Below are 25,952 nucleotides of genomic sequence, written 5' to 3'. Positions count from 1 at the left end.
AAGGGGGGGGGAACTCCCTTCACACTCTCAAGCGTACAAGAGTGTGTTTGCGCATGATAATACGTGGACAAGACGACATACAAGCTGCATTCACACCTTCCCACGCCTCGCGCCTCCCAAGGGGCGCGGGGGACAGGGGGAGGGGAGGAGAGAGCGGGAAGGGGGGGGAGAGAGGGAAAAAGAGACGCGAGTTCATTCAACGTGATGTGGGAGCGGTCGCCACACTGGACAAAGACGCGTCCCGACTTGACGGTGTTGAGTCCGAGGATAAGCGATGACAGAGGAGCCTCTTCCCCCCGGGTGAACATGGTGGTGGTTCGTCGCCATGGGCACTGCAGGACACCGAAAAACGCGTCTGCAACAGCGACTCCAGAACGCCCCAGTGCTGCGCCCACTCCTCACGCGCCGCGGCTTCGGCGGCGTCAAGCGCGGCATCAACCGAGTCTTTGGTTGCGTCCTCTGGTTTGTCCTCAACTGGCGGCCGCAGCTGCTGCAAGAGGTGCAGCTGGCGCGCTTTCCATGCACTTTGCGCCACGTGGTCCTCCATCGGGTACGCAACACGCACCTGCGAGGCTCCAGGTACGACCACAGGACCGCTATCAGCGCCGCCGACCTCTGCCTGTGTGCTGGCCTCGGACCGCCCAATCACATGGGACCCGACATCGACTGCGGTTCTTTCACGCGAGGTGAACCCTGCGGGGCCCGTTTCCACCACAATATCGCCATGCGCGAGTTCAGTTTCGTGATAATCTGGCGCAGAGGAGCAACTGCTGTCACCGGAGCTGGTGGTGTTGGTGGTGTTGGTGGTGCTTGGGGTCCCTTTCCCCAGCGGAGACACACATGGGTTGTAGAGCTGCTCGAAGGATGGCACATCCCTGGCACAACATAGTGCCGCACGTCGACGTTCCTTTGTTAGATTCATGTCCAACTCCAACGCCGCCAAAGCGTCATCAGAACCACTGCTGCTCTCGTCGCTCTTGGCTAAGAAAATATGACTGGGACTTCCTTGACTCTGCCTTCTGCTCGAGACCACAACAAGTGTAGGTGCGTCAAAGTCGGCTGCGCCCTCGCTCCTCTCCCACGACGAGTCGGGGAGATCTTCAGAGCGGATGTCTGTGGACCGCAGTATCGATGTATCTACGTCGGCGTCCCCCGGCACGCTGTACATACTTGAGCCAGGACTGTCACAGATATAGGCCTTGTGACCCATCAGTGCCCCGGCGCCACCACCAGCTGCTCTTTCTACTGCCGCTGTATACCGTGCGATGGAGCCCTTTGCACCAACGTACATGCGTCTTTGCTGCACCTGCACGGCCGCCGTAGAGCTGGTCATGTCAGTGAGAATAGAGGACGCCGCCGTGGATGCAGAATCACCTTGAGGACCGGTGGTGTCGCTGTCTAGTTCGCTCGGGATGGGTGAGGAGGGAAGGAGGTCTACGAGGTCTTCCACATCTGATGGAATTGGGCTTCCTTTGGAGAAGGCATTCGATGACATCTCTGCTAATCGGTCCGCCAGTTCCTCCTCGATTTCGTCTAGGCCGACCTCTGCCACAATCCCAGAGCGCGTCATCCATGCCGCACGCCCTGCAGTGTTTATGCTGCTTGCCGCCACGAAAGAGTCGCTGCCGTAAGAGGCATCGACGGCATCCCCGTGGATGTTCGCCCCCTCGGGCGTGGTGCTCACACCGCTGGCGACCTCGCTGTATTCAGAGGCTTCGTCCCAGGCGCTCACCTCTTCCTGGATGCTTTCCGAGAGGACAGCGTTGCTTTCTTCACTGCCATGCATCACTTCATCCACAATGACGGAGCCAGCGGACATGACGTCTTCGCTGATGGCGCTGCTTGCATTCGTGTCGAGTAGCTCCGATATTGTGTCCTGCTCGCTCATCACTCTCCTTGCAGGACGTGAAGACGAGGGGTGCTGACCCCGCCGTTTGCCGTCGCTCTGCTTACGACCGGCACAACGTGGATGGCTTCCCTCCTCCCCTGTGCCCTTGAAAACCATCTTCACGTGACGCAACATATTATTCAAGCACGCCTCACCAGCGGCTGTGGGGGCGGAGAGCAGTTTACTGCGTATTTTTGCGAGGGCCTGCGTTTCCTGGAGCAGCTGTGTTGCCTGAAGGTGAGCTTGCCGCTGGACATCAATGCGTTCCAAGTTGCTGAGAAGGCGAGCACGAAAACGCTGAAGAAGGCGTACGTTGCGTAGCTGCCGCTGTAGGGCCTCGCGCCAAGTATCCGCGGCAACGTCCGCGGAATCGGCTGCACCAAGAGACACACAGGATCCATCTTTCCTCTTCTCTTCGGCTTTGAGAAGATTCACGACTGCGCTCGAGGCCCGATTGGAAAAACGGTTTATCGCCCGCTGCGGGGTGTGCCGCCTTCGCCAACCTGCCTTGTCGTGGCGTTCTTGGATGTAAGGTGACGCTAGCAGCTGAGCAGAGGCACCCGAGACCCACCGACAGGCGTCGAAGAAGCCTCGAAGGACATCGGCAAAGGGTGTCGCCTGCGCGTCCTCCACGACGGAGGTGCCACTTCTCTTACGACTCCCGCGATGCTGGCTGCCCAACCGACGTGCCGCGGGTCTACCTTCCGACTTTTCAGAGGCGGTGCTGTGCGACAGGACACGTGACGTCGCTTCTTCTGTCGATATCGAGGTGTTCGTCAAAGTGCTCTTTGTCCTGTTCATCACATCATACACAGTGCTTACATGTGACGTGTGTGAGTTCGACGTCTCGGCGTTGTAGGTGTCCTCCGCCGACACAGCTTCATCAGCGACACCACTGCTGCTCTGATTGGATGCCTTGCCGACATGTTCGTCCTCCACGACAGATGAGAACTCCCGTGAGTCGCCTTCCTCCGCTTTGGGGGTTCTCTCCGAGGATGCTGCTGAAGGGGTTGTCGCAGCGGCAGGTTTGCCAACCGACGCCGAGGTCGACCTGCTTCGGCGGTCAACAGCGTCGTGCGTGCCTGAGACCTGTTTGGACCTTGCTGCCATGTAGCGGATGACCGCGTAGGGTTTGGGCGCCGCCTCTGGCCGAACAATTTCGACACCAGTGGCAGTCCTGCGTGCCTCGTGGGTGGAAGCGAGCGGGGCTCCCCGCTTCGCCTCCAATGCGTGTGGCACAACAGGAGCGCTTGTGGCAGGCGTCCCAGTAGCGCCGCTGTTCCCCCGAGCCTCATGTGGCTTTGAGTAGGTTGAGAGGATCTCCTTTAGCAAGGAGCTCGTCGCGGATGCGGGCGGCGGCAGCGGCGAAGTAGCGTTGGTGACCGAAGGAGTTATAGCGTTGTCACCCTTCTTGGCAGCAGCCGCGGGTAGAGGAGAGGCCAATACCCCGGTTTCACCATGCACAGTCGCTGCCGTGTTACTCATTGTTAGAGGAGAGCCGCCGCCGCCAGGCCACACCCGGGCCCAGATGGCGGCTTGACGCTCTGCAAGTGCCTGCGTGAGCGCTCGCGTGCGACGCTGTGCGCGAAACGCCTGAACAGATCGTTCAAGGACATCGATTTGGCGCGACGCCGCTGTCAGACCGCGGTGCACCTCCATCTGCTCCCGAAATCGCCGCTCTGTCTCTCTTAAATGCGCAGAGAATGGCACCGTACTAGAGCAAGCATTTCCATCGGACAGCTGCGGTGCATCTGTGTCGTGCAGTAGTGTGGCACCTTCATGAATGTCCAGCTCACCGTCTTCGGTGCCACTGAAGGAGCGTGCTACGGGCTCCTCAGGAAACAGCTCCCACGCTCGAATCCTCTCAGAGGCGGATGGCGACGGCCTCGCAAGTGCCACGACGACCCTCTTGTGAGAGATGTCCCTTGGTGTTGTGGCCAGGCTGGCATGTCCCACAACACCTTGGGCAATCGCAGCAGATTCGTGGGTGGGAAACAGGGCCTGAAATAGTGTCGTCTCCACTGCACCCTTCTGCGGTGACAACGAGTACGGATCAGCCGTATTCATCGACCAAATGGGAAGCGCCAAGGTTTCTTTTCTTTTTTTCTTTTTTCCCCACCATCACCTGTTCTCGATTGATTTATTGGCGGGGGGATCGCATCTGAATGCGTGTCTTCTTCTACCGCGTCACTCGTGCAGCCGCACTCAAATATCCACACCAGCTGTGGCGTTTGAAGGCGAGATTGGCGTATCAACTAATGGATGTGTGTGTGTGTGTGTGTGTGTGTGTGTGTGAAGAGAGAGAGGGGGGAGGGGAATAGATATGCGCGCGCCTGGGCTCGTGTACACGTACGTATGCACACCGGCGTAAAAAGGGAAAGAGATGGCATGGGAGAGTGCCCGAGGGAGTAGTGGTTGAGCGAGGGCAAGAGAAGACGAAGTGAGGTGTTGCAACGTCCTGCAGGGCGCAGAGGGTGGGTGCGGGCCTTGCCCCACAAAGTTCTTTTTTTTCGTGGGGGGGGGGGGGGGGGTGGAAGAGTCGGGATGGGTGGAAGAAGATGGCACACCCACTGGAGGTTTTTTTTTCGGGCAAAAGAGTCTTCGGCTGGGGGGGGATTAAGGAGATAACAACGGCTGCTGGGACAACCCGTCTGGTAGCACACCCAAGCATCCGTTGTGTTCCCCTCTGTCGTTGGTCCGGATTCGAGACATCACCAGATGAACGGGAGTGGGGGATTTTTTCTTCGTCAAAAACGCACCCATCGCGCGTGTGAGTGCGTCCTTTCAAGGGCTGCGTTCTGTAGATACAAAGTAACTGCATCCGCGTCATGCAGGCGACTCAGCTGGCTAGGTGTGATATCCTCCTGTTCGTGGCAGCCGCCCGAGCCAGCACAGCAAGCGCGAGACCACAGGTCCGCCCCTCGGTGTGCCAGGTAACGTACCAGCTCCAGCTGCTCATCGCTTGTGCATACTAAGTGAAGGGGTGTGCGCCCGTCGGCTGTGCGCTCGTTAACACTGCTGTTGCTGCTGCTGCTGCCGCTGCCGCCGGCGGCCGTCAACAGCGTGTCCTTGACACGATGGGCGGGAGCATCTCCGGCATTCAACAAAGCCAAATGAAAGGCAGTGAAGCCTTCCTTGTTATGCGCAGCTATAGGTATTCCACTCAGAATGAGCCGCTTCACAATCTCTGCGTCGGGATAGGGTGCGGCGCAGGCGACATGAAGGGCTGTGTTTCCTGTGATGGCATCCACGCCCTGCGCCAGCTCGGGACGCAGCTTCAGAACCGTTTCGACGATGGAGACATCTGGGCGCGTAGCCCCGCATGCGATGTGCAACAAATTAGGGTCAGAGAAGAAGAGGTGCGGTTTTGTGCGAAGGAGATGCGTGACGAGGGCCCTGTCCCCTCTGTCAACGCCATTGTGTAGCGCTTCACGCTCGATACAGCTGAGTGTAGAGAGCTTCTCGCGCTTTGATGCTTTCGGTGGGGAGGCCGGTGATCGCGTGGGCAGGGAGGACGACACCAGCTCCTGTGACAACCTCTCCTTCGACTTCAGGGAGGGGGAGGTTTCCAAAGCGAGGTGACGCGCATACAGGGACCGCCGGTAGGCTGTCGGCACACCGCTCGGAGTCGCCGCCTCCCCTGCGTGTACTCTGGAAAACGTTCCGCCGACGTGTCTAGGGGTTCCTTGATTGAAGGAAAGCGGCGTCGCTGTGCCATTCGTGAGCCGCGCCTGTGCCCATGATGAGTGCGTGGTCGTCATCGGGCAAGGCCCACTGCCGCGCTGCTCGGGGTCGAGGTCGTCCCTACGCAATGATGCTGCGGGCCCGGGACGGAAATGCCCTGAGACTGACAGAGCTGGTGCAGCGGGTCTGTCCGATTCGCCACCGTGGGTCGAGGCTCGTGAGGCGGGGATGTCAAAAAAGCGCCGGATTTTCAACTTTGAGATGAAGGCCAACGGGGGAGCCCCCGAGGGGATGTCTCGACTAGACGGAGACACGGGTATGGGGAGGTGCTGCGGCAGGATGATATCCTCCTCAGCCTTCGGAGTTGGGCCTGGCCGAAGAGTCGAAATTTCGCCCGTGGTTGCCGTCGGTACACTCGACCGCAGAAGGGCGGGATCTGAATGCCGCAGGCCCCGCGCGTCCATGTCAGGCTGCTGCACGGACAGCACGGTGGACCTCGCCGCGTCATGGAGAGGACTAAACAGCGTCTGTTGCCCAACCGCACGCTGCAGGGGCGATGGTGGAAGCTCCGAAAGGTTCATTTGATCCAGTAGAAGCTGTGACAAAATATCGCGCAGGTCCTCTTCGGCAGCGGTAAGCTCCGCATCACGGCAGCGAAGCTGCGCAACTTTTGAACGCTGTGCCTCCCGGTAATCCGACAAGCGCTGCCGCAAGGTGCTCCTGCGCGCCTGCAGCGCCTCCACAGCTTTCCACTTCTCATCCGCTTCCCGAATGCCGCTTGCCATCCACTCCGTTGCTGCCGAACCGCCGCCTGCGCGCCCCGCCGTAACAGAGGTGTTCGGCCCTTCGAAAGAGCTACTTCCCTCTCTTCCGAGCGAATCCACACTGACGGCTCCGCGAGCTCGCCCCTCTGCGTTGTGCATACGCGCAAGCTTCTCCTCGTACACACGCAGTAATGCGCGATACTGAGAGGTGACCCATGTTAACGTCTGCCTTGGCGGCCCAGACCCCTCACAAGGGCCAAGAGGGGAAGGAAGAGGAGGAGGAGTATGCACCTCGCGCAGGGGCTTTGGGGACGGCAGTGGCGAGGGCACCACCCGCGACAGCTTGGGCGGTGTGGTGGGGTAGTAGAGCGACGCCGCTGGAGCTGCTGACACGCTGGCATTGGCAGCAGGAATCGACTTCATTTCTGGTGCAGTGGGCACCTTTCCCACGCAAATCTGCACCCCAGGATTGGATTGGGATGTTGTTTTCGTCACTGGGGCGGTGATGTCCGATGTGGCAGAGAGGAAAGACAAGGCACGCTCAACGCCAGAGGCCTCCGGCGCTGACTGGTCTGCCGGTATTGCTTTCCATAAGCCAGATGCACCACCTACACGGTGCACCTCGCTCGACTCATTAGACTTGCTAGATCGAGGCGGCGGCCCTGGGACCAGGGACTTCGACTGCCGAGACGACCTTTCCACAGCGCCGCCTTCATTGATCGACAGGATCAACTCTGAGACGTGCGGGGGCTCATCTCTCAGCACCAACGGCAGCGGCTGCGATACCGAGACACGTACCCTTTCGAAGGGTGAAAAGGGAGGGTGTGGTGCAGAGTCCCGTGACGTCCCCTGCACTGCCGTCTCCCTTGGTGTTGTGTTTCCAGTCGCTATCGATGGTACATGCTCTGTCGCTCCTTGTGGCCGAGGAAGCGTCGGTGAGCTCGTGGGCAATGGACCTGAAAGCTCTACCCGACTCGTTTTACATGTGTCGTGGCTGGTGCTCGAGAAATGACAGGTTTCTCCATACTCTTCGATGCGCCGCGACCTACAACCGGAAGGGCTTAAGGAATCCGCAGAGCACGTGGGGTTCGTGTCCAGGGCGTCCGCTGGAGGCATTGTGTGTACTGATGGGAGTATTGCGTGGGTGCAGCGGTCACGTGGCTCTCTCGCTGCGCGAAGCCGGTGCAGAAAGGAGGCCCCACCGCTGCCCCTGTGGGAGGGCGGAGTAGGGCTGGAAACCAATGCCCCATCAGCCATCGCAGCATTTGAAACAGTTGAAGGCCACTTTGATTTCTCTGCGTGGCCCGCTTCTGTGGGGGCGACGGGGTTGGTGACTCTGGCAGTGGTGGAAGACAGGACAGAGGCATCCACGCGCCTGGAAGGGTCTGCGGAAAGAGACAACATACGGGACATTTCGGGATTTAGCAGCAGCGCGGCCGCTGCGCTCGGCGTATCGAGGATATCTTTCAACGTGCCGGGCTCATTTGCCGACTCGCCACACATTATAGTTGACATTGATGCTGCACCCGCTGTGCAGGGAGGGCCGGATAGAGCAAACGTCCGCTGTGGTGTTTGCCGAGGCCCTCGAGGCTGCGGTTGTTCCTCGCCCGGTGCCTCTTCCAGAGTTAGCATCAGCGGGACTGCCTGAAGTTGTGACGTTCGACAACCACCTTGTTCTTCCACGCTCTCTGGTGATGCACCTTCGCCTTCCTTTCCGCCGTCATCGACGCCCGCACGGCGCAGGGCGGGTCGGCCATGCGAAGCCTCGCCCGCGGTCGCCACAGGGGGCGGTGAGTCCGGTGGCGATGCTAGAGTCTGCGTCGACAACAACTTTCCACCGTCCACACGCGAAAAAAAAGACGGGGCTGGAGAGATGGAAGACAACAACAGCGATGGGGAGTCTGTCAAGGGCGTTGATCTATCCAGGTACGTGATGGCCGAGAGACCTTCGTAGATGCGCAGCGACTGCATCGGGGTCATGTCGATGTCTTGAGCGAAAGAGAAGAGTGAGTCCGTCTCCATATACGACCCGGCAAGCGGCGGCTGCCGTCTCTCGCCACCCCCGGGATCGCGTGTCGAGTCACTTCTTTGTCGAAGAGACGGTGCCAGGTGCTCCAGCTCGAACCGCACACAGGGGATTTCCTTTAGGACAAGCATCCCCTCCGCTACCCAGAGGGTCGGTGGTGCCATGGCGGAGGACACCTCCGCGCAGCGTACAGTGCACGGGATAGTGAAAGGGGCACTGATCTCATCATGGTGGTGTGCTGCCACGAGAAAGTGGCCCAGCGACAGCTCACCTGTGGCAGTGGTGACGAGTTTGCCGCTTTTCAGTGTTTGCTGATCCTCGACACCCTCGCTGGTCTCATTCAGAGGGGGCTCGGTAAGCACCGCCACGTACATCTGCTGCCGCTCAAGTGCGGCCCTCGAACATGTCAGGTTCAGTGGGGGAAGCTGATCTTGCGTGAACGTGACGCATCCCTCATCACCAGTAGGACCATCCGCTGCTCTTCCACTGTTTGCCTGCGCATTACCGTAATTGGGGCGAGGAGAGGATCGACTAGGACTCGATTGGTGCGAGCGGGATGCCTGCAGACGCCTCTCCCGTGTACCCAGAGCGAGCATCGGGTTGTGTTGCCAGCCATAGCGCACCCAGTACTGAGATGGTCGCACCTGAAGGCCGCGGACACAGAGGAGTTGGAGTTGCATTCTCACCTCACGTTCCTCTGCCATATTCAATGACAAGGAGACGCGGCCCTGCGGTGAGGCGTCGCGCTTAGCGCCTCGCCACTCCGCCGGTGCAGCGGCACTATCGTCACCCCTTTCCGCTCCTGCTCTATACACCCCAAAAAAAAAGTTCTCGTTCTCGGCAACGGCAAGATCCAAGAGAGAAGCAGTGGCACTGGCCAGCACCAAGACTTCGTGTGAACCACTGTCCCCTTTGCCACACACTGCCGGAGTGTCATCGACAGCGACGCTGCCCTCGCGAGACTGCGTTCGCGGAGCAGTCGAAGAACGCGGGGCAGGCGGAGGTTCCCCGTCTTTGCACTGATGTTGCCGTGAGCGCCGCAGTAGCAGATGCAGCACAGCAGACCGCTGCGCAAGTGACGACGCCAAATCGGCTGCCGACTGAGCAGTGATCGTGTAGGAGAAGACGGTGTCTTTTTTCGGCACCACCATCAGCGCTGTTCCGCCCGTAGCCACCTTATCGCTCCCATCTCGTGGCACCGAGGAGACTAGAGGAGGAGAATCGTTGCTCCCTGACGGCGTGGCGCGCACCAAGTGAAGAGGAATCCGCTTCTCCACGCCGTCAAAGTAGAAGCACAGGAGCGGCTCCCATTCCTCGCAATGCCGTCCACATGGAGAAAGATCAAACATGGAGGCATCGACAAATCGGTGCCAGAATGCAGTACACGTTTGCGTGTCATCTGCGGTGGCTTTGTCAAAGGCCCCGTCGCTTGAGACCACCTCGTCATCCCCAAGGGCCGTAAGGCAGACATTTTTGAGTGACACGCGAAAAGTCCACGACATTTGACTGTGTGTGTGTGTGTTGTGTGTGTCCGCGCTTGCTTTTTTTTTCCCACTATAGAGTGAAAATCTGATAACCTGTTGTTGTTTTTTTTTTGGAGGGGGTGGGTGGTGGTGGAGAGTTCTATGAGGGGGGAGGGGGGGGGGGGAAGAGATTTTGAAAAATATACGCGACGATATGGAGAGAAAACACACACAAAAAAAAACGCACATAAAACACCTGTAATAAGAATATATGCAAATATATAGTTATCGTATGTGGGTGCGTTGGTCCTCGTCCGGTGTGCGCGGGAGATGCAAGGGTGCAATAACAAACATATGAAAGGAATCACAAAGGAGGAAACAAGGGAGGAGAGAGGAGGAGGGAGGGCAAAGGACCCGACGCAGCACCGGTGCTGCGTCCCTGAGGAGAAACACCACCACAAATACGACGTTGCAAAGACGCTCTCTCTCTCTCTCACCCAATCAAGCGTACTGGGCGTTCACGTCACTCGATAATATACAGAAAAGAAAGGGGGGAAAGGGGGAGAAGGGGAGAGACGGGGAGGGGACAGGCATGAAGACACGGCATGCCCGCAAGATGCCCCACAGCGATTTGGGGTTACTCACACGTCGGTATCCTTTTAGTGACGGCTGTGAACTTGTCTGTGGCGGGTAACGCAGTGACACGAGACGTGATATGCGTTTAATCCATCAGCAGCAGCGATGATGGAATACCCCAAAAATAGACATATGGAAGGTGTGTGTGTGTGTGTGCGTGTGTGTATTTCGAGGGAGGGGGCAGCAAAAACAAAATCAATCAACTTCAATCACAGCAGGGGGGGCCCTCGCTGCATACACACCACGTAGGGGGTTGTCTATGGAGGACTGGCGTGGGCTCTCTGTTTGCAGAAGCGTTTGTTCATCGAAATGATTCCCGTATCAGCGCAGTAGACTTAACAGGGGAGGGGGGGGCATGGGAAGAAGAGATCGAAGATGAAGGAAGCGCTGTGCAGGTAAGCAAGTGAATGAGCGTGGTTCGGCGGGGTGGGGGGTGGGGGGGCCTTGGAAAGAGTGGTTTCAGGTGATCGAGGACCAACTGCAGTGCCGTAAAACCTTTACAGCTGCGGATGTGCGGATGGGCACTCTCGATGCCACACTTCGCGCGGTGCCCTTCAAGGGGGGACCCCTCAACCTTTGGGAAATGCGAGATACATTCGACAAGCTGGGTGAAGGAGAAGTGGCCGAGCATGTGAAGTGCGCACCGTTACCTCGCTGTAGTGCTGAGTTGCGGGGCTCTCGCCCGGCTTGTTACAGAGCTGTGTTCAGCTTCAGCACCTGATACTATGAGCAGCGGCACCCGCTAGCAGCGTGTTAAGCGGCAGTTTTACTATTGCTGTCAAGATAACTTTCTTAGGCGGGCCAGGATATGTCAGCTCAAACGGTGAGCGACACATGCACGCCCTCTGGCGATGCTCCCGCCGATGCCCGCCCTTGCATGAATTCAGAGGGAAGAAGGGGGAGGGGGTTGTGCAGATCAGAAATGTTGTTGCGCAGGAGGTCTGGTGTCAAACAGCGGTGGTGTCCCTTGCCACCAGCGAATCCAACGACACCGCCGTGCTGGGGCCAGCCAGCAGAGATCCAAAAAGGAACCGACGTCATTGTGGTGTGTGTGGGTGGGGGGAGGGGGGGGGAAGGAGGAAAAGGGGGATCGACCGATGAAATACAAGCGAAGAATCACGCAAGACTCTCGGAAAAAACGATAAACAACAGAGCGGAACAATACAGAGCATCCCCCCCCCACCCCCCCCACACACACAGAGAGAGACAAGCGCACATAAAACACACACTGAAGCACATACACGAGTGCTAGTTACTTGAGAATCAAGGTGAACAAGATTCACTGGTGTGACACTTGAACAACAGGAAAAACGGGGTTTGGGGCATATAACAATGTCTCCCGTGTGTGTGTGTATACGCGTGTTGTAATTCTCTTCCTCTTCTGCTTCAGAGACGATCAGCACCCCCAAACGGAAACACATACACGCACACGCGCATACACATGCTCGGGAGCCAAACACCCACCCCCAACAACAACATAAAAAAAAAGAAGGGAAGAAGGTGGGAGGAGGAGGGGGGGGGTACAAGTCTGAGAGGATGTGAAAGACAACAACAGAGCCCAGAGGAACCAAACGCAAACAGGAGAACACGCGCTTACTGGGAAAAAAAAAGTCACAACTCACACGCGTCAGTGATTGGCTAGACAGAGACTAAAAATGGGGGCAGACAGACTAACAGACACACAAACAAACACTCGCGCAAAGGTCTAAAGCATCCTCTTGCTTCACAAACGGGATACTCAACTGCTGCCCCCCTCCAAAAAAAAATGAAAACACAACGCGAGAGAAATGATGGAAGCCCAAAGGCAGAGGAGATCCGTGATGCTCCGCCGCTCCCCCCCCCTCTGCAAGCAGTTAGGAGCGTAAAGATTTCTCCCCCACCCCAGCAACCTTCTAATGTGCGCGTGTTTACATGTTCTTTTTTTTGTGTGGTTGTTATATATATATATATATGTGTGTGTAATGCTCTTGGAGGGGGGAGGGGAGAAGAGAAACGCTTGGAATGATGGATAGAGGAGAAAACAATCCAACGATCCCCTTCTCTCAGCGCCTCACTCCAAATAGGAACGAAGATAGAAGAGAAAGAAGATTTGTGCAGAAGAAAAAAAGGGGAAGAGAGCGAGAAGTGACAAGGCCCGCGTTCTAGCTTAAAGAACACTAAAAAGTCAGCTGCAAACATTACAATATATATATATATATAGTTATAATATATAGGAAAAGAAAGAGGCGACGAGCAGCGGGCTAGAGGGGGAAGGGGGGGGGCAATAAATCTTTTCGTTAAAGCGAGAGCCACTCACATGGTCGGCATAAAAGAGCTGAGACTGATAATGCGAACCAAGACAACTACATTTGAATGTCAAGAGAGTAGTCCAACCCTGCGAGGTTCCGCGTCAAGCGGAATGCGAAAGAGGACACCCATCATACTACACACGCACACACACACACACACACACACACGGGGGTACAGAAAGGGGGAGGAGGGGAGGGGAGGGGGGAGGGGTTAGAGGCATCACGGACTCGGTGAATCGGAGTGAAGTGCTTTGTCTTGTAGACTCTCGCTTGCTTTACCGCATTACTTTTCTTTCTTCCGTTAGGGAAAAAAACAACAACAAAAAGGAGCTCAACCACCACAACAGTGAAGACGACCACGCAGAAGAGAGAGAGAAGAAAGGAAGAAGCAAGAGCGCACACGTCACACACGCACACGAAAAAAAAAATCAATTAAAAACGCGAGGAATAGAACGTGATCCATCACGAGAGGCACGAAAGCGAGCAAGAACAATGGGAGGAGGGGGGGGATCAGGTGCGGAGAGGAACAAAAACCGAGACATACACCAATGATTGCATCACCGCGCGCTACGAGAAAATATACACATTCGCACGACCGATCTGGGAAGAACCAAAAACAAACATTTCGCCGATGAGCGACGTAGACCAAGATGAAGGAGTCTTCCTTCCCCCTATACATACCTCTACCCCCCCCTCTCCAGCTCCTGTGACGCATAACAGAAATTTTAAAAGGCCACAATACGAGATAGGGAAGGGGGGGAGGGGGGCCTACAGGTGAACGGTCGGACACATTTGCCGTTAAATAGCGCTTGGTGGCGACTGCCAGACAAAAAAATATATATGGTGAATGAGGAGCGCGGAGTGTCAGGGAGCAAGACGGATAGCACATCAAAGGGCAAATGAACGGAGTCTCCCCATCGCAGGGGTGATGGGCCTAAAAAGGAGGTGGATGGGTTGTGCACGCGTGCCTGCACTGCCTAGAACGAATATGGGGGCTTGTACGCCGGGTACACAGAACTAACACCTGACGGTGGTGGGCACTGGTATGCACCCGTCTGCTGCAGGGATGGAGGCTGCGCCGATGACATGGGAGCGAAGCTGCTGAGCTGATCGTACGACGGCGGACCAGGTGGGGCCTCGCTAGGAGGGGGAGGATATGCATACGCTGCAGGCGTCGTTGAGGGCGCTTGGTGGTACTGGTAAGCAACTTGCTGCGGTACTTGTTGATGTTGCCCGTACTGCGCGTAGTGGCCCTGTGGCACCTGTTCCTGCAAAGAGGCAATCTGCTGCTGCAGCGCTTCTTGACGTTGCCTCGACTGGGCGATTTGGTTCTCCACATCTTGCATCTCGCTCATCTTCGCCGCGATCTGCGCATCCAGCCGGCTCTGCACCTCCTGCGCCTGAATCTCGCGAACCATGGTATAGGACTTTGCATTGTTGAGAACCGCGTCGATATCGTCGATGGCTTTGGTGCCGTACTGTGCGATACTGGCCAACTCCTTCCTGAGCTCTTGGTAAAGGGAGCGAGCGTTTTCGAGCCCGTTCGACACCTTCTGAATCTCCGCCGTGATCGGATCGGCGCTTTGCAGCGTCCCAATCTTCTCCATCAAACTCTCCACTTGGGGCACCAGCTCTCGCTCCTGCCGCACCTTCTCATTCACCTTCTCGATCGCGTCTGAAATCTCCTGTGCGCAATTCGCCAGTATTGCGTCGCGTTGTGTAGACTCGACAGACGAAATGCCGAAGGTGACGTCATCCGACTCTAACTTGTCATGTAACACCTTCTCCCCTTCCGCCTGCGCCCGCTCAATGTCCTCCTTCGCGTCCAGGAACTCCTTCAGCTTGACCACCAACTCCATGACCTTGCCTGATTGCTGACGTGCCTCTTTTGTGTCCACGAACGGCAGCAACGCGTCCAAGTCAGCAATGGGCCAGTCCAGGCGCGCGATGTTGCGCATATTTTCCTCCATCGTCTTTTTGGCCTCATTGAACGGCGTCACTAACCATTTTTCCAAGCTCTCCTCGTGCTCACAGATGGCAGCCGAGATCGAGCAGTAGTCCGGCGTCGTATTGGAGGCGGGGTGCACGGCACGCCACATCTGCTCCCCATAGGCGGCCACATAGCGCTCATCCGTCTTTTGGTCCTTCTCCAGCTCCGCGCGCACCTCTTTCAGCTTGCTGTCAGCGATTTGGTACATTTCGCTGCATGTGTGGACGCTGGTCATCAGGATCTCGATCAGGCTGGAGGTGGCGCCGCCAGGGCTCTTGTTCTCGTCGCGCAGCTTCAGAAGATTCGAGCGCAGCGGCTCTGGCACGCGGCCGCGGCCCTGGAACTCACCGGACATGGCCTGGATGGCGGCAACGACCCCAAGCGTTTGCAATTTCTCCTGTGTGCTCTTGCGCGTGTGGGCGGCGGCGGCGGTGCAGAGATTCACGAGATTGCGTTGCTTTTCGCGCCACACGCTCACCGTCTTTGCGATATGAGCAGGAATGATGCCGAAGAAAGGATCTTCGCCGCGCGTTGACACGAAACGCACAAAACTCGGGTGTGTCATGGCCATACCAATCGGGCGGGGTAACCCCACAGGCTCCGGCACCTCCTTTGGGATGCGAGCGAAGTAGACGGACATGTTGGCTCTCTCCGCCTTGTCCTCGGCGGTGTTCGCGCTTGTGACAATGCTGTTAACCCACAAGGTCAGCGGCTGGGTCGGCATGCGAGGCAGCTTTCCCAAGTGCTCCTTTGCCTTTCGATAGTGTGCGATGGCCTCGCCTATCTCGCCGCTGTCCTCATACTGGACACCGAGATGTAGGTAGGCGCGTGCCGTGAATATACACACGTTGGCGCTGAGGTGAGCCTCAACCTCCTTCGCCCTGGCCGCTTTCTTCGTCAGCCACACTGAGGTCTTGAAAGAGGAGAGGACATCCTCGTAGAGTTTTGCCGCCTCGGTGGCGATCTTGGAAAGCATATCCGGCTTACTTTTCATCCCCTCCTCCGCCTTGAGGTAGGCGCAGTGATGAGCCTGAGCGAGACAAAGCCTGGAGAGCATCGTGAGCGATTCCTGCTTCATGTCGCCCTTTGTCAATTGGTCCGGTGGCAGGCGGTTTAACATCGAGTGGACCATCTCGTAGTAGCCGGCAGCGGTCTGGAAGTGTTTGAACGCCTCTTTCACGCCATCCGAGGATCCCATGTGCGCCTGAGTCACCGCCACGTACACGTACGAGGCCGCCAGGTTGTACACGCAGCTCACCAGCTCTGAGTTGGAATTCGTGCTCTCATATTTCGCGGATACATCGAAGCTGTCCCACCAAACAAACTTGAGGTTTTTACTCACCTTCCCGCTGTGCAGAGGGAGGTGCGCCTGTGCCTGTCCCACCAGGCGGCAGTAACGCAGCAGCGTAAAGTTTATGAAGCTCTCATTTGGCGTCCTTTTTGAGTCATCGAGGGTGCACGTCTTCACAATCGTATTGTGGTACGCGGCCATGGACTTGATGGCATCCTCGACGGTGGTGGTGTTGTTGCTCGAATGATTCGTGGCGATGTAGCGCGAGCAAAGAAGCCAGTCTGGTGTGTCTTTTTCGCCTAGACGGAACGGTAAAAGAATAAACCGGTCCGGTGTGTGATTAAGAGCACCAGATCCGGACATCGCGATGAGATCAAGCGGCGGCGAAGAAGTGAGCAATGCTTGATGGGTGCAAGAGACAAAGCACTGTGATGATGATGCGCGCTAAAGAAGGATAAAGGGAGGAAAGCGGATGAATGGAGGGAAGGGAAGGGCTCCAGTAGACAAACTGCGTGGCCTCAGAGACGATTCAAGTTGGCCAAATGTCAAGACAGGGGAGCCGACCAAAAGAGAGACAAAAAAAAGCAACAACGAAAAGAGGCTATGACACCCGTCGCGCAAAAATAATATATATATATGTATATATGTATATATATATTTTTTTGGGGGGGTAGGGCACCAAAGAAAACAAAATCAAGGAAGGAAGGAAAGAAAGGAGGAGGGGTTCGGGCGTACACTGAGGTTAATAACCAAGGCGGCAGCCTGGAAGGGGGAGGGACAAGCACGAGCAGAAAAAAAACACAAAATGATGTCAGACAACGACTTGATCTCCAATCGAATGCATATATATATATATATATTGTTCACGTTTAGTAAGTGTAGATGCAAATAACTAGGCTCAGCAGAGTCACTGATAGCGATGGTGGTGACGGGGGGGGGAGGAAGAAGACCAGGGCAGAGAGTCGTGAGTCGAGTAAGGGAAAAGGGCAATACAGGTGCTTCAGAGGGGATGGAGAGACACGAAGAAGACGGTGCCAACCACAAGAAGCGTGGCGACAAAGCAGATGCCGGGTTTCAATCCATGGAGGGTGCCAGCAGGTACTCGATAGACAGGCAGTCTGTACCGGGTTCGTTTCCTGGTGTCCACCCATGGCAGGGTGAACATCAGAGAAGCACCGTTGACTGACTGACGCACAAACCACAACACACGCAGGTGCGTGCACACACACACACACACGAACACACATGGAAGTCACTTGACTGCAATCGAGAGACGCAGGGCTGCTTCCAGAGGTTCACCTCGCGGGTGGCAATAAAAAAAAGAAAATAAGGATTCGACTCTCTCTCTCTGTTGTTTTATTGTATATATATTTTTTCGTTGTTGATCTATCGCAATGCCTGAAAACTGCACACCCTCACAAAAGAAAAACTTTCGGCGTCTCTCACCCACTCCCACTCTCACGATATTCGCTGCGATATACAGTGCGCCACCCATTAATGCCGCGAGAGAAGATAAGCAAACGTTCGAGAGTGTGGTAGGCAGCGGCATGAACCCTCCCCCCTCTAATACATCACAGACGCGCTTCAGCAAAGCACACATCCACGTCGTCATTACAAACCCTCTGGTGTTCATATTCAATGCAGAATATAACCAGCGAGAAAGAAGGCCTATGTACATCCAACTGACACATTGTTCGACCCTCCGGCTGCACAAACAGAATCACACCTGCCATGAAACTCACCAAAGTACAGAGGAGGGGAGGGGGATAGAGTAGCAGCCGAGAACCCCCTCCCCCCCCCTCAGCACGTGCGCGCGCCCGTTGTGGTGCGGCAGTAGGCACTTCACAATGAACCAACAAGGTAAGAGCTGAAGCAAACCCACACCAGCAGTGCCAGCCACTCCCCCAGCAATGGTACACCTTTCTGCTCTTGTAAAGCTATTCAGTCGCTCTGCTGCGGCATACCCGATGCCCGTTCAACGCCGCAATCTCCAACCCGATCTGTCAGTCGGCCATGGCGTGCATTGGGGCAGCGGTGCGCAGGCGTTATAGCCAAGCAAAAAAAGGTCATCTGACCACGGTTTCTTCCTTGAACTCTACCCCCACACGCCTCAAAGGTAACCTCACCGCTGCGCTCAACATCGCTGTGGACGTCTGATGCATCCTCTCGGGGGAACGTGGATCCCGAACTGCTTATCAGCGCAGGGCGGGGTGAGATATCCTCGAATCGCGTTGACACGCTGCCGCCTGTCACTTGAATGGCACAGTTGACTTCAGTTGTCCCATGTAACCAGGGGCGCCAGCTCGTCAAGGTGATTAGCCGCTGACCTCTGTAGTGATAAATCGCTCCCTGTAGGTTCTCCACGTCGCGGTAGTACGCAGACCTGGGACTGATCACGAGTGATTCTGCATCTGCAAAGAAGATACAGAGGAAATGGAGAGGGGGGGGAGGGGAGGGGGGGAGGGGGCACTGGGCCCGGAGACACTCACATGGAAGGGGGTGCCCTGAAGCCCAAAAGGCTCAATGGGACACGTGTGGCGCGCCTGCGTTCAAGGTGCCCAGACCGCTTACTCCGTCCTCATGCGTTGGAGTTCCTCTTCGTGCAGCCTTTCCACAAGTTCTAGGAACTCTGCATCTCGCTGTGGGTCGTGAGTATACGGGTTGTCCAGGTCTCCCAGATCAATCTCCTCTTTGGCTACCGGATGGTCAGCAAAAGGATCACCCGCATCGCTCTTGTCCTTCCCAGGCCCTGCTGCAATGGTGTTGCTGGGCACTGGCTGAGAAATCGCGCCGCGCAGGCGTTCTGCTGCGCCCTGAATGCCAAATCGATCCATCTCAGATTGCCGCTCAGCCCAGCGCCAACTGTAGTAGGCGACGCGCCGTGTTTCGCGCTCGAGCATTGCACGCACGTACTTCTTCTCTCCACTGGATGCGCGTGATAGCACTTGGGGTAAGATGTACCAATGAAAAGAGCCGAGGTTCGTGCCAAGGAGCAGCTGCTGTGTGTACCGACGTGTCACTCGAGTTGGAAGTGGCTGGAACGCGATGGATGTAATAGCATCCTGAACGAGGTGATGTGTCAGCATCGGTTCGGGGTTGCGGTCTAACAAGTCCCATACCTCCACCATGCCATTACCCGTGCCAATGATGATCAGCCCTGGACGTGCTGGGGACCACGCTGCACACGTAACACTGCCAGGCCGCTGAGGTGATTCAAAAAGTGGCATCAGAAGTCCGGTGCGCCACACCTTAAAGCAGTCATCGCCACACGTCAAATAAACATCTCCGATTGACGGGTGCCGCTCGACGCAGTAGATGGGCCCGGAATGTGCCGGCGACGCCACAGACCGAACAAATCGCGTGTCTTTTGTGTGCCCAAAGGTGGCGACCACAATTGATGAGCGTCGCTCGTGCTTACTGATCATTGAACAGAATCCAAGCTCGCCGTCAGTACTGGCCACCGCCGCGGCGTAGGAAGGGGCTTCATCTGACATGCATCCATTGAAGAAGAAGCGGAAGCCCGGCATATCACCGCTACCGTCGGGTTTGGTCAGCTGATAGCGCAACAACGGCACCCACGGCTCCTCGCCGCTGCCGGTGCGACTTTGATGCTTGATCTTCCGCAACTTATCTTGCGGCAGGTACTGCCGGCGGGTATCCCACACGAGCATTGCGCCATCTTCGCTGATGGTAGCAAACTGGTGAGTCTCGTTCACGACCGATTGCTTGCCGTCAAATCCGAATTCAAGTCGGTTGGGCAGCCATTGCAGATCGTGCACCGGGCCCTGGTGAGACAGTTCGACGCGCGACTGCTGGAACGGCTGCAGACGAGGCGCCTGCACATCTCCGTCGATCTCGAAGCTGACACCCTTGAGACTCTCCGGCATGCGAGGCACCTCGCCTACTTCTCGGAACTCAGCAAACTCCTCCCCCTCAACACTCCCAGCGCCATCCATGGCTGTATTGGGTGAAGGGTTGTGCTTCTGCTGCTGCTGCTGAGGCTTGCCCTTAGAGAAGAAGCTGGCAACATCGGCCCTGCTCAAATCCCAAAGAAACACCTGGCCGTTGAGAGCTCCGCCTGCGATCAAGTTTGGCTTGGTTGGGTGAAAGTGGAGAACCTGCACCTCCTCCGGGGCCTCGAGCAAGTACTTAGGATGCATTGGGTCTTTCAAGTCCCACACAAGAGAAAGGCTGCTCTCACACCGCCGATTCGCCTCGAGCCGTTCCGTGAACGTTTGTAAGCTGATCGACGCGACACAGACAAAGTAGTCACGCCTCCGCCCGCTGCGCCAGCTCACACAGCTTACCCTCCGCCCTTTGGTTGCATGATGAACATAATTGGCCTTCTCGATCAAGACGAGCTCGTCATGGGACGCGACGAAGGCGTCGTCCTCGTTGAAGCTTCGGAAGTCGTCGGTATATATGGGGATTTGGTAGTTCTGCGTCAGGCAGAGGAGGGTGCGCGGCAGCACCTTGTCAAGAAATGCGCGAAGGTTCGGCTGCTCCACCTTTGGAGGGATCACGTGTGAAATACACGCGTCCACAATTGTAGGCTCTGCCTGTGCCACTGCGTTCACACAACGGGCGTGGTGTGTTTGCGTAGAGTCAGTAGTGCGCCGTGGTACTGCCTGCACCCCAGTGTCCACGACGTCCCGCATGACCTCATAAAGCGGGTTGTCGACAGAGCGCAAGTCGCGGCTGTCCTCACTCGCATCCTTTGTGACGTAATTGTTGTGCGCTGAGGTGCGGTGACGCAGAATAGCCTGTCGCGCCACCTCGAAATGAACGGTGATGGGAGGGCGACTCGGCACGGGCGGAGCGCCCACGAGATCCCTCACATTCTGCTTGCGAATTTCTTCTTCGCTGTTGTAACTTCTCCACGTGCCTTTGGGCACCACAACGCGAAGCTGTTCGGCAATCTGCAGAAGGTCTTTGGTCACTAACTCCATCGGTTCAGCCTGAGCCCCTGCCGAGGCATCGGGACCAGTCCGGGCTGTCGCCGAGGTCCCTGGGGTCGCGACGCGCTCAGAAAGGGAGGGGTTGAGGGGATGTGGAGTTCCCCCGGTTCGCCCAGTGGCCACTGACATGGTCGGAGCCAATTTTTCGCAGTGAGACGCTGTACGGTGCACGTGTGAGTGTTACGATCGCGGGGGCTCTCCTCGCGCTCGCTTGCCAGAAAGGACGGCAGTGAACAGGGGTGTACACCCATGGGTGTACACACATGGGTGAATGATGCGGTGTGAAAAGGGGGGTGGGTGGGATGGGGGGAAGAAAAAAGATGTGTGGAAAGGACAGGTTAGAGAGGAGGAGGGAGGAGAGGAGGGGAAGATGGTGGGAAGGGAAAGTCAGCACACACACACACACACATCGAGAGAGAGAGAGAAGCCGCTTTTCCAGCTTAACTCCTCCATCGACATTTCTGTATGTGTTTTGCTGTGTTTTTTTTTTCTGTGACGTCTTCGACTCCTCTTCCCACACCCTACTTCGTCACTTTCGCTCTATCGCGGGGAACGCCAGAGATAACGTGCGTGCGTGTGTGTGTGTGTGTGTGTGTGTGTTTGGGGGGAGGGTGTCTCAGACGTCCCACAATCATGACTACCAGACGCACAATGAGTCGAGCTTGGGAAAGAAACGGTGGGGGAAGGCGCGCATGCATGCACCTCCCCTACATACTAGTAAGCCCCCCTCTTGGAAGGAATGCGGACTTGACGCCGACAACTTCATGATCACTTCTTCTTTTCCACCGAGGTAAGAAAGAAAAACAGGACGACCAACCTACCTCTGGTCTCTCTCTCTCTGAGTAAATAATCGCAGCCGAGCATAACTTGACCACTTGCCAGATCTTCGCAAGTGTTGCTCAACAAAAACAAAAATGTTTTCGGCGTCGTCCTCCTCCATCTGCTCCTGACGCTTCATATATAGCGCCACACGTACCTGCCCCACGCCCTTCCCCCCCCCTCCTCCTCTGTTACAAATGAGGTCATCTTTTTCTTTCCTTTCCCTGTTCAGAGTGATCACCCTCACCACCACCAAGCAGTTGGAATGTCAACGCAAACAACAGCAGCTCACTTGCCTCTGCTGCATCTCGGCCATGTCTCCGACGTACCGCACAAGCTGCCATCTGCCGTAGGATCAGGGCATGCGCCCTTAAGCCACTCCTTGCCTCTACATTCCCTTCTCGAAAACACCTACTGCGCAGTCGGCCCCCAGAACAGCTTAGCTGGTCTGCAGGGCTTGATCCTAGCAGGCGGTCCTCTGGCACTTGCTGGGCAGCAGAACCAGTCGTGGCGGACGTTCAATTGACAGGAAGTGTTCCATGACAATACTAAATAAGCTTGGGCAACCAGTTGATCATCCTCACGCTAGCGCCCTCTCAGACTCTGTGCTTGATCGGTATGCCATGCTTCTCCCCCCCTCCCCCTAGTCGCCACCGACACCCTGTATTGGATAGTGTGGTGTGGGAGCTTGCCGCATCGATGCCTGGAGGGCTCCATTGGTGCAACTCGTGCAGTGCTCTTGCCACGTGACCGGAATCCGTGCCGCATCAGCCCGGACCATCGGGGAGGGGAAGGGAGACGGAGGGAGGCACCCACGCAGGTGGCCTTTTGCCTGTCTTGAATTTCATTCTGCGAATGACGACCCATCGACTGCGATGGTCATCGCCTATGCGCTCGTTCATCCACTGACTGAGGTGCCGGGGCGACACGAAACAACCCTCAGTGCTGTGACAAACCGCGTTAGACGTGTGAACGTGGAGTCCAATAAGCCCTGGCCCCCCTGTAGTAGAACATAAGCGGGTTCTGAGCTCCCTTGTAGGAGAAGAGGCGGACTTACCCAGAGAGCTGATTGGTGGAAGGGGGATCGAGGACGGAGGCCAAACTGTTGTGGCTGGAGCTTGTCTCCCAGAAGGTTACAGAATCACTTGCACCAGCAGATAGCTGGAGATGTCCTGTCGTCATGACGTATCTGAAGCCAGCATGTGGCACGCCAAGATTACGGGAGTTGACCGCGACAGGGAAAGCAGGAGGTCTCCCACTATAGGCGCACTGAAGCACTCACGCATACGCGAGACGTCTTTTTCTGTTGGTTACAAGAGAGAAGAAATGTGGGGAAAAGAGAGAGAAGTACGCGGGGGAGGGGGAGGGGGGAGGGGGGGGGAAGAGAGGAGAGGAGAGGGATAGCTGCGAAGGGGTCGGTGAGAAGGAAGCGAAGAGGCCAAGTGGAGGCACTACTGCCGCTTTGTACACTTCTGTAGATGGACTGTAGTGGTGTGAGAAGCCCCCCTTGGTATGACACCGTCAAGGATGCACACGACGATAGAAATCTCTAAACTTTCGTTGTTTCACATAGACTCGGGCATGAGCCATCACAGAACGGGAAAGGTAGGCGTCAGCATCAACGCATAAGGGGGGGGGGGGCGACATTATCAACGACAAGACAACAAGTTGACAAAAAGCCTCACCAAAAAAGTCAAAGGAAACACTCAAGATAACCCAACTTTTTTCTTTTTTTAATCAAACACTCAAACAATAGGCGAACACCCACTACAGCAAACAATATCAATACACACACACACACACACACACTAAACAGAACGACAGAAAAAAAGTGAAGAAAGGTACGGGAACAAAGACACGCTGCTATGAAGTATCGCCATGCTTTGTGAAAACAATCGATGCAATCGGTGGCAGGCTTGCCTCCTTTGTTAGTGTCTTCTTGAGCGCTTCGATCTTCTCCGTAGCGGATGCATCGCTTACCCATACGGCGAGGCGGTTGTGATACTTGCGCTTTGACATGACAATGCCTGTGACAAACGGATCCGCCGACGCGCTCTTCTTATCCCAGCATTCAAGGTACTCGCCTACTGTGGCCATCAGTACATTTTCCCACGCCTTATCAAGGTCCGTCTTAGATTCCGTCGCCCCGCCGTCGGCTGCAGCGGCGCCACTGTTGTTGTTGCTGCTTCGACAATTGACATTTTTGATGTCCAGGTTCACCCAGAGCTTGCCTCCCTTTTTGTTGGCGGGATCCTCCCACATTGGCTTCACCCCTTCCTGAAAAAAATGGTACTGGGAGGAGGTGCGCAACGCGTGTAAGGGCTTCATGTACCGTAGCATGAGGAAAAACTCTTCCACAGAGTGGACTGTCATGATTGGCACCAGGGACATCTCCCAGTTTTCTGTATTATACGTTGACGGGCTATCGTACCAAAGCGTCCAGGGACGCTGCAGCTTGTGAAGATTTGTCATTTCCTTCGGATGAAGAGAAGATGGGGCTGTCATGCCACAGTGCGTTGAAAAAAAAAAACGGCGTGGGTCGCGAGGGAGGGAAACGAAGTATCGAACGGAGGAGGAGTGGGTGGGTGGTGGTGGTGGTAGGGAAGTCTCTCCAAAGACACGAGGGGTCGACGTCAATCAAGTCCTTGAAATTGCGTGCTGCAACGTCCAACAGCAGAATCAGTCATACAGAAACTGGGTTTAGCAAGCGCAGCTGCCAGCACGGACAGGAAGGGGGATCAGACCAAACACTCGAAAGTGGACCAGCTCGATAGGGGGGGGGGAGGGGGCGGCGGCAGGCAGTGACACAAGCCTTGCGCCAGCGCACCAAACACACACACACACACACACACACTAGCGATACACGGGAAGATAATCAAGAGAGAGGCACACACACAAAAATGAAGAAGTGAACGCAAAAAAAAAAGACAAATTGGTAGGCTGAGAGAGAAACGTGCTCGCACGTGAGTGTTCGAGAGGAGGGCAAGTGCACACAAGTGTGTCGGCTACGGCGAAAGAGGAAGCGGCACACCACCGTCCAAGAATAGAAAAGAGAACACAGTCGGGGTAACTGTGCAAGAAAAGAGGGGAGTGGGGGGGGGAGCAAAGTAAAGAACCTGAAAAAAAAAAACGGTTTGCGACAACACTGAGCACTAACACCCACGAGCGCCAAAAAAGAGGCCCACACGTTTCAGCACCGCTGTTCCAAACTTCCCCTAAATTTGGAGCACCCACACTTAAAGTGAGTAAATAAAGGGGGAAGAGAGGGGAGGGAGGGGTGGGGGGGGGGGGCGAGCAGCAAAGAGGCGTGGATGGGGAGGCAAGTGATGGAATACACAAAGAAATGACGCCTAAAAGAGAGCACGCACACACACACACACACAGACCAGAGACAACCTTAGCACACACAGAAAAAGAGAGGAAACCCGATAAAAGGGGGAAAGGGGGGGGATTAACAATAGAATGTAGAAGATAAAACGGCTACAAAAAAAACAAAGCAATACGATGATCACGCAAGACGACAAAACACAGAGAGGGAGGCACAGACAGAGGTATATAGAGGAAGCAGAAGAGCGGATGCCACGAGGAAAGAAGAGAAACACCTCACCTGAGATGGTCGCGTACGGCACGGCAGCAAATCCCTTGCGTTACCAAAGAAAAAAAATCAACGAGGGAAGTTGCTTTGCCGAGATAAACTGCGTTGGAACGAGTTTAGGTGTGTGTGTGTGTGTGTGGTGGGGGGGGGGTGACTGTAGGCGAGTGTATCTGTGAGTCCTCAAAACTGCTCCGTAAAAAAAAAAAAAGGCTTGAGAAGATTGGCGGTGAGGAGCAGCGACTCCGGAACACAGGGGGTCGCTTTGACTGACAATACGTTAATGTGGCTGCGTTGTGTTAAACTGCGCGATACTGCACTTCCAACGTGCAGAATTATAAAACGATTCCCCCTTTTTTTGCTTGTCTCTTCAAGAAGCGTTTGCTGAGCCCGCGTAGGCCCCCGTTTTGCCCTTAGCTAACTTTGTTTTCCCTTCCGCCGTGAAGATGAAGTCGCAGGGTGGAAGGGGAGTTCGAGGTGTGATTAGAAAGTGGGGATAGAACAGAAGATTAGGGGGAGAAGAGGAGGAGGGAGGGGGGGGAAGCGCAGAGGA

General features: G+C 56.0%; 4 protein-coding genes across 4 annotated transcripts; all 4 read right to left on the bottom strand.

The window, feature by feature from the left end:
- Nucleotides 1-196: 196 nt before the first annotated feature.
- Nucleotides 197-3,955, bottom strand: JKF63_03345 (uncharacterized protein; the record flags this gene model as incomplete). Its single annotated transcript, XM_067899349.1, has 1 exon — nucleotides 197-3,955. The coding sequence occupies one exon, from the start codon at nucleotides 3,953-3,955 to the stop codon at nucleotides 197-199; it is 3,759 nt and encodes a 1,252-aa protein (XP_067756139.1).
- Nucleotides 3,956-13,726: 9,771 nt separating this feature from the next.
- JKF63_03344 (uncharacterized protein) lies at nucleotides 13,727-16,393 on the bottom strand (the record flags this gene model as incomplete). The annotated part of the gene is made up of 1 exon (XM_067899348.1): nucleotides 13,727-16,393. The coding sequence occupies one exon, from the start codon at nucleotides 16,391-16,393 to the stop codon at nucleotides 13,727-13,729; it is 2,667 nt and encodes an 888-aa protein (XP_067756138.1).
- A 2,204-nt stretch (nucleotides 16,394-18,597) lies between these two features.
- Nucleotides 18,598-21,117, bottom strand: JKF63_03343 (uncharacterized protein; the record flags this gene model as incomplete). The annotated part of the gene is made up of 1 exon (XM_067899347.1): nucleotides 18,598-21,117. The coding sequence occupies one exon, from the start codon at nucleotides 21,115-21,117 to the stop codon at nucleotides 18,598-18,600; it is 2,520 nt and encodes an 839-aa protein (XP_067756137.1).
- Nucleotides 21,118-23,670: 2,553 nt separating this feature from the next.
- JKF63_03342 (uncharacterized protein) lies at nucleotides 23,671-24,312 on the bottom strand (the record flags this gene model as incomplete). Its single annotated transcript, XM_067899346.1, has 1 exon — nucleotides 23,671-24,312. One exon carries the CDS (start codon nucleotides 24,310-24,312, stop codon nucleotides 23,671-23,673), a length of 642 nt encoding a protein of 213 aa, XP_067756136.1.
- Between the last annotated feature and the right edge of the window lie 1,640 nt (nucleotides 24,313-25,952).

Source organism: Porcisia hertigi, chromosome 27 (assembly GCF_017918235.1).
Source record: "Porcisia hertigi strain C119 chromosome 27, whole genome shotgun sequence".
Classification (NCBI taxonomy): Eukaryota; Euglenozoa; class Kinetoplastea; order Trypanosomatida; family Trypanosomatidae; genus Porcisia; species Porcisia hertigi.
Note: the sequence above shows the minus strand (reverse complement) of the source record. Positions and strands in the feature narration are given on the sequence as shown.